Source organism: Macadamia integrifolia, chromosome 4 (assembly GCF_013358625.1).
Source record: "Macadamia integrifolia cultivar HAES 741 chromosome 4, SCU_Mint_v3, whole genome shotgun sequence".
Lineage (NCBI taxonomy): Eukaryota > Viridiplantae > Streptophyta > Magnoliopsida > Proteales > Proteaceae > Macadamia > Macadamia integrifolia.
Window position 1 is genome coordinate 15,005,316 of NC_056560.1, and position 8,505 is coordinate 15,013,820.

Here is an 8,505-nt window from a genome sequence, read left to right on the forward strand (position 1 = left end):
TCTATCGATCCAATTTCGGTTTTTAAAGTAGTGGTATAGATAGACCCCCAAGGTCATGTCCTAGTATGATTTGAACAAAGTTGGCCAATTGACAAAATGACGCATTAAATCTCATACTAAATACAAATGCTTGCCATTACATGGATGGCTAACATTTTTTTTTGTAGGACATGAATGGCTTACATATTATTGATATATTATGGGTTTTGTATCAGAAAAATATTGTATTATATGTATATGTTTTATTGATTTCTTATAACAGTTTAACAATATTTTTTTTAATAATGATTAATTCTGATGATATTTTACTTTTCACCCATTTTCTAGTGCATGTTGGAAATGGCAAAATACAAGGCATCAGGGTGGCTGGCCCTGGGACGGCAAAATTAGTGGTTGACAAGGACAATCAGGGCCAACCTGGGCCGGCCCAGCCCATTCAGGGCCATTCTGGGTTGGGCTGAGATATCCCTCTCCCCAACCTAGCCCTTAGCCCAGCCCATTGACAACCCTACTAAGTATGTGTTCTGTGAGAATGAGTCTTTCCCATATCAATAAATATTCATTATTACTCCCTCCTCCCTCTCTTACAGTCACCCTCCCTACTACTCCCAATGCTTCGCCGTGGGTGAAGGAAGCTGCCTCCAATATTCATTTTCATCAATGTGAATAAAAGTGTGGCCCATCCTACTCTAAAATTCCTGAGCCATCACAGGCCAAACAGGGTCCCTGCTACACAGTGCTACCCCTATTTACATCCCGAAGATTAGAGCTGAAACTATATCAGCCCATATCTCCAACACCTATTTAAGAGGTTTGAGGCCACATGTGGATAGAAAAAAGGCTATTGAGATGGGAGGAGGCAAATGGAGCTTGAAAAGATTGGACAGCAAGAGTACCAACAAACAGGACGAGTAACAAGAACCATCCTTCAGACTCAAGCTGTCAAACACAAAATAACAGAGAAGCAGGAAATCCTTCTCTATACAAGTTCTCGTACAAGGTTTTTGAAGCAAACATAGGTGAGAGGTGAAAACTGCTATTGTTTCCAACTAGGAATCAAATGGTCCAAATATCAGATAATTCAGTCTACTTGAATTGCAATACATATAGATGGGATGATAATATTTTTTTTCCCACTTAAAAGCTTCACAGCATTTTAGTATGATACAGTGGATGGTTAAAGTAATCGATTTGAAGAAATTACTACAGAAAATGATCCTCACAGTGGGTCCCTTTATATGATCCATATCTGAAATAACGGATATTTTAGAAGCTGTAACTTTAGTAGGCACAGTTGATCAACAAACATGAGCAATAGTCAGGCCCTTCGCCTTGATGATTAGGCAGTACTGTAAGGGTCTTATGACACCACTGAATTGAAGCAACTCGAAGATGGAGCAGGCATTCATTGGACAGAGAGAATCAATTGGTGCTGTCGAGAATCCAAAACACATCCAAAACCAAGAAAGCATTCCTTTCTTTTTCTCCTCATAATTAGTTGAGTATGTCACTACAGTACAAATCTTAATCTCACATCATAGCTATCTACCAAAGATAATTTTTTCTCAACAGTAAATCACAAAGTAAGGACTTAGGACAGCTTAAATTTGTATTTAAAAGAAGGGAAAAATAAAAACAGTAGTTTGTTTGGGTTTATGAAGCCAGCACACCTCCATCTGGACTGAAACAAATGCTGTAGCTTCAGGTTCTAATTAACCAGTTTTTGTCTTTTTGAAACACTGGTTGTTCACCATTTGTAGACTCAATTCAATGCACCAGGTGTTAGCATTACTACTTCGGAATTTGAGCAGATGTTTCCTCTATCCCACTGTCTTGAACTAGCTGGTAAAATCAGGGAAAAAAGCAAAGAAGATTAATATAACCACCCAAAAAAAAAAAAAAAAAAAAAGGAGATGATGTGTGGGCCTGGCCTCACCAGGACATATGCTAAAAAATGTGTGCACAGTACAGAGGGTTGAATTATCATGGGTCAGATTTTCAAATATCCTATGAAATCAGTAAGTACATCCAAATTGTTTATAAACTCCAGATGTATGCAATGAGCTTAAAACCATAAAACGGTTGTGCATTATTTTTATTTTTTTTTTTCAATGGAAAAGTCAGATGCACATTTGTGACGTTTAGGATGTGGTGGTGCCAAGGACATGGTGATTTTATAAGTTCCATACTGATTCTCAAAAATGGTATAAACGATAAAATCAGGGATTATAAAATATATGTACCAACGATCCAATCCGCTCATATGCTTCCATTACTTTTGGGTCCTCTTCATCTTCATATCCAACTTGCAGTATCCGTGGACCATTGACAGACCAAAGAGCTCTCCTACCTGCCTCCTGGAAGGATGTAAAAAGATGAAAATGAAGAGTATTGTAAGTTGGGACAACCAAAAGCAACAGATCCCATGAGAGACAGACCGGGAAAATAAAAATAAATAAAGCTTTCTACCACTACTCTACCAAACTTCTGTATTATCTGAGCCTCTGAGGGAAAATGCCCAGAAAAAGGATTCTACTGTTGAATTATTAAAACCTACTTGCCTCAGATTTATTAAAAAAATAAATAAATTAAATTAAATTAGTGATGAGCATCCAGTGGGAAAACCGATTTGTGTTTCAAAATATGAGATGAGCATTCTACCACTACTCTACCAAACGTCTGTATTATCTGAGCCTCTGAGGGAAAATGCCCAGAAAAAGGATTCTACTGTTGAATTATTAAAACCTACTCACCTCAGATAAAATAAAAATAAAAAATTAATAATAATAATAAAAAAAAACAGATATACAACTTAGTGATATGAGATGAGCACCCAGTGGGAAAACCGATTTCTGTTTCAAGAAGTTCAAGGTTGTGACAGAAAGATTTCCAGTTTTAAAAGGAATAGAAATCCTACTTCAACCAGGATAACAAAAGAGTAGCCCAATTCTACAAAGACAAGAATGAGAGAAGTCCTGATTCCTTGATGTGGTAAATCAATGGAATTGGGAAAGCACAAGTGATAAGACTTGAAGGACAGAATACTAGGAATTCCCTACCAGCCAAGGAAATCCTGAACATATCAAGAACTCACATGGCCAGACAGAGGTCATACTCTAGGTGCTGAAGACTTCAATTCAACTAATTGATCCAACAGGGTCGCTCACACCAATTTATAAAGATTTTTTTAATTAATTAATTAGTTACTTAAAATTTTAAAAATAATAAAAAAATAATAAAAAAATAATAATAAAAAATAATAAATAAATAATAATAATAATAAATAAATAAATAAATAAAAAAACCTAATTTATGAGCTTGAAAGAAATGGAAACTAATTAAAACTCAAACCTCAGGTCCTAATTTAAACATCAATAGGGAACTAACTAAGGGCCCGTTTGATAACGTTTCAAGAAACGCGTTTCTGCCGTTTCTGTTTCCAGAAACAGCAGAAACGGAGCAAAAAGCGTTTGATAAAACTGTTCCGTTTCACTTATTTTTAGAAATAGAAATAGAAATTTTTACTTATTTATGATTCAAGAAATGACCCAACTTGTTTCGCCGTTTCTGGAAACGACTTGTGGCAATTCTTTCACTGGTTACCATCGACTTCTAAAAACATGACTTATCAAACACGTTCAATTCCGTTTCTGTTTCTAGAAACGGAAATTTATGTTTCTGCCGTTTCTTGAAACAAAAACGGCAGAAACGTTATCAAACGGACCCTAAAATAAATAACGAACAAGCAACAACTCCTAAGTCCTAATACACGTCATATGACTAGAACTTAACCAAAACTAACTATATAAAGAAACTAGCAAAAAAAGGAAGCTCAAAAGGGGACTACAGTTGGAAAATTGCCAGCCGTGATTGACAGGTAGAGACTGCCCATGACCAAGCTGGAACCATTTAAGCCTACAACCTGCATCAGTCTGCCAAACTAATCTCTTTTTACCTTTATCTCTTTAAGAATAATTAGCAAAACCATAACATCCACACTAATATTTGCTCTGTTATAAAAATAGAAGAACCAACAGTATAATTCTGAAAAATTTTAAGGTCCTTAGCAAAATCATGACATCCATACTAAGCAGGATAGTGCCTAATCTAAAATCCCTTGTCAAGTTTATAAGGAGCAACATTTTTATTTACTTATTTATATTTTTTTTTTAAATCTGCAAGCACTTTTGATTCTTATAAGCATGTTCCCTAAAATTATAGACAAATATTGTCCAACAATTCTAATTCCAGAAAATGTTTTTGGCCATTTGCAAGATTTGACGATATGAAACAAAGATACTAACAAACTATTGTGACTTTGTTGAATTTAAAAATAAAAAATAAAAATCTGACCTGCAATGAAATCAAGTAAATAGCTTCCAGTGCTTGAGTACGGATTTCTGGATCATCAACTGGTTCTCGATCAATTGAAAGTGCACTCCCAAGCTCTAGTGGCATTTTGGATGTGTCATGTTCGCTATAAACCTGAGCATGACAAATCAAGAGGGAAATAACTACAGTAGAAAAATTTATGAAATTTCAACATACATATTTTGTAAGAAAAAGCAAGAAACAAGTAACAATTAAAATGTACTCAATCAAATCATCAGGCTATCAATTGATCTCTTTATTTCACAAATTTCAATTACTTGAGGTTTTTGAAAGGACTTGAAATTAAACTGTATCAAGCGAGTTGTTAATATTTGAATAATGAAAAAAACATGAAACAATACTTTAGTAAATTTTCTTTCGAAGACCAGTCAAATATAACTTAGACACGAGAGAAGAACAGACCTTCTTGCCAGCAACAGGCAGAAGTAGAGCTGGCCAAAGAAATTCTGACATCAAAAGCAAATTTTGTAGCTGGTTCTCAGCTTCAAAACAGCAATTACGAATGGTTCCACAAACCTGTCAGAAAACATACATCCAATCAAAATGAATGCCATAGAATACCTAGAGAGAAAAATCAGTCACATCAAATTGAACTACTAAAAACGAAAAAAACGGCATGGTGGAAATATAGTAAAAGAAATACATATTGTTTTCAGCTCTAACTATAACAAAGCTGAGGAGGCACCACTTTATAGAGTTTTAGGAACTAAAGGCAGTGTTTTCAGGAAAGAAACAGTATATACGGATGCAACTTGATTTTGAAACAAACTGCTTTCTTGAGCTCAGTCTTGCCAACAATTTCTCAAGGCAAGAGTTTAGGATTGCTATGAAGGTATTAAAAACCTCACCCAGCGGGCACTGGAGGGAAGAGTAAGCGTTCCGAAGAAAATGAAAGAGTAAAATTGAACAAGTTGTCTTAAGTAGGAAAAAATAGGTACTTGATTCCCTGGTACAAAAAGCATGAAAATAAAAGATCTGTTGACACAGTGGCTTCCATTCTCCCCCCGCCCTTCCTTTTCTTTCCTAAATTTTTGATAAAATTTTGTAATACACAAAAGAGACAATTCATATTTCAATAAACCTTTACAAAGAAAGCTATGCAAAAAAGCTGCAGTAAATAGCATCCAAGATAGCAACCAAATTGTATCTTTATTATGATAAGAATTTGAAAAAGAACTATACAATCTCAGATCTCAAGAAAGCAGATTCAATACAACTTGTCTTCTGAAAGTATTTCCGATAGAAGAAACTATCCATTGAAGTAACTTCTTCTTATCCATACCCCCTTCTTTCGCAGTGGATTTGTGGAATCAAACTGTCGAATTATTTGTTTCAGAAGACCTCTCTTTGGGTCCAATAGCAATTTTCTCCCAGCTTCCATTTTTGAGATGTTTACGAGTATCGACCCAACATGTTCAAAAGGATCGTCTGAAATGTATGCAATAGGGAAAAAAGGGGGTCATTCTTAAATTGAATTGACAAAATAATAGCAAAACATCAATGCTCTATGCAAATTAGCAAATTAGCAAATTAGTGTGAGGAAACATGAATGAAAAAATGATAGCACCACTAATTTACAGTCACCATCACCTTGGAGGCACACCCCAGGATAGGTAAACAGAGCGGTTTTCTACAACAGATAGAGAAGAAGAAGAGAAAAAATCTACAAATAGAAGGGATCCCCCTAGGGGGGTGGGGAGAAGAGGGATAAGGGGAAGATATAACAAGATAGTTCCCAGACAAAGTTATCATACATTAGTTTTAGGGAAACAGTTCTCTGTGGGGAAGGCGTACCTTGTGCCTCTCTATCTCTTCTCTCCCATATGTGAAATGATACTAATGCCCAGAGGAGAGAGAGAGAGAGGCGGAGGGTGTGCCGCCCCCACAGAGAACATTTTCACATACATTTTTTATTACTATTATTATTAGTTTTATTATAGAAAACAGAAATATGCAGATAATAAGAAATGAAGTGCATGATCATTACAGAAGTTAATCAGGCTGTTAATGTTATGTTTTCTCTCTTTATGTTCTACTGCAGGGACAGTGTAGTCTTTCCCTTTTCCTTTTGGTTATTATGGGATTATTTTATGAAGTTAAGTGAGGGGCAGGGTTGTAATTCTCCCTTGATTGATTTCATATAAAATGACATGTTGCTGTTGCCGATAGGTACAGACAACAGTCCAATTGACAGCCCCTTTTTCTCCTCTCTCTCTCTTGTTTCTTCTTTTACTTCTTTATTCTGGTTGGTTGTTAGTGGTCTGATATTGTCAGAAACACAATATAAACTGAAAAATAAACCAAGAATATTTAAGAGTTGCTGCGAACCAAATCCATTTCTTTCACATGTATCGGTTTTCAAAATCCTCATGGTGGAAAATTTTACCTTCACCTCAAAGCATAAGTCCTGATCACCTTCTAATAACCGATGCAAAAACACCTATGGTTGAAATACAGCCCTTAATTTGATTGTCCGGTGGAAGCATTGTTTTCAAAGACACATGAAGTTGCCTTGACATGTGAGCACAGAGGAAATGGTTCAAGGTGGGATGGACATGGAACACATGCCTCAAAAATTTACGTTTGAGGACTGTATGCTTCAATTTTTATGTATATCCTTTAAGACTTTTTCTTCACCTTTATTATAGATATTCTTCAAAAATATTTTAGTTTTTCCCTCTTAACTCTATGAATATTTATAAATTCTATGTATTTATTCAATGAGGGAGAGTTTTCTGTCCAGGAGTGTGGTCCTTGCACCAGCACGGGGGCCAATGGGAGTGCACACAGAAGCATCAACAGGGGAGGGATTTGTGCTTTTCATTGGGGGTGGGGTGGTCATTTTTCCCCATCCTAAGTTTGGGCGAAGGCACCACACTCCCAGACAGAGTCCTTTTTCCCCTATTTAATTAATTAAAAGTTTATGCTCACTAGTTTTAGGATTATACTTCACTTCTGGCCAAGTAGAACACCTTGGGTCATAGCTTAATTAAAAACTATAAGTGGAATTGTCCAAGTACTACATTTAAAAAGTTATTTATAAAAATTTATTTCTAAGTCTACTAAATCAACTAAAAATAAGAAATAAGTACGACTCACCTCTTTTATCACTTGAGGACGTACAGAATGACCTCACGAGCTTCATCAAATACAATCCTTGTAAATTCTTGTGTCCGTTCTAAGGAGTAGAAATTCACAGTAAACATATTTCAAATAAGAAGCATTTAATGTTCAATACTGAATTCATCCAGAAAAAAAAAATTTGTTCAATATTGAAGTACAGGATACAAGAATTATGCTACCACTGTTACAAGAAATGATACTTAGCCTCGTTTTCTTAATAATTATGCTCTTGAACAACAGTATTTATGAATGGTCACTAAACTTTGCATACTTCTGTTGCAAATTACACAGGAAATTGTAATAGTATGAAGTAGGAATTAAGGAAAATATTGACAACACCTGAAGCAGGCAAACAATACCCGCATCCAACTGTGTGAGATTAACTAGGAGCATAACAAGCAATCTGGTAATACCAGAATCTTGTTTGTATAGCGTCTCCATGGCTGTTTTAATCATCTCTATTGCAACCATCTTTGCCGATAGGTCTGGATTTTGTGAAAGATTTATAAGAGCTTCAGCTGCAGGTTCTGAAACTTCCTGAAAGACCAAGTAAATGAGTTACTCTGTGGAAGTGTTAAGAAGAGGAAACCTGCAGAAAAATTGAACGAAGTTATGAGGGTCATTATAGCATTGTTGCATGAATCACATACACGCTCATTGATCTCTTAACCACATTAAATGAAGAAAATCGATATATTGTTCTTTTGCAAAAGAAGATTCATTAGTGTAGAGCACCTTCTTTTCGCCTAAAAGGTGGGACAGTGAGGGAATCACAATTTCCGAGTAGTTGGCAAGGGATAGCAAGCCATCTTCTGAACCAGTTAAATCTCGAACTATATCAACAGCTGCCTTCTTTACCTGTACAGAATTTTACCATTAGATAAAATGGGGATGGAGGAAGTGATCAGACGGGGAAAAAGCACAAAGATACACATCAATTTAGTTTGAAATCCTTGAACTCCAATCCCAAACTGTGCGAGGGGGGGGGGG

At 35.8% G+C, this 8,505-nt stretch overlaps 1 protein-coding gene across 1 annotated transcript in view; it reads right to left on the minus strand.

The window, feature by feature from the left end:
* Positions 1–1,453: 1,453 nt before the first annotated feature.
* Positions 1,454–8,505, minus strand: part of LOC122075216 (protein HGH1 homolog) — an 8,776-nt gene continuing 1,724 nt past the window's right edge. The window contains exons 2-9 of the mRNA XM_042640166.1: positions 8,251–8,373; positions 7,855–8,052; positions 7,492–7,570; positions 5,675–5,820; positions 4,795–4,908; positions 4,354–4,485; positions 2,244–2,357; positions 1,454–1,842 (exon numbers count right to left, since the gene is read on the minus strand). Coding sequence (XP_042496100.1) covers positions 1,792–1,842; positions 2,244–2,357; positions 4,354–4,485; positions 4,795–4,908; positions 5,675–5,820; positions 7,492–7,570; positions 7,855–8,052; positions 8,251–8,373 — 957 coding nt within the window. The 3' untranslated portion in view covers positions 1,454–1,791. The remainder of the gene's footprint in view (positions 1,843–2,243; positions 2,358–4,353; positions 4,486–4,794; positions 4,909–5,674; positions 5,821–7,491; positions 7,571–7,854; positions 8,053–8,250; positions 8,374–8,505) is intronic.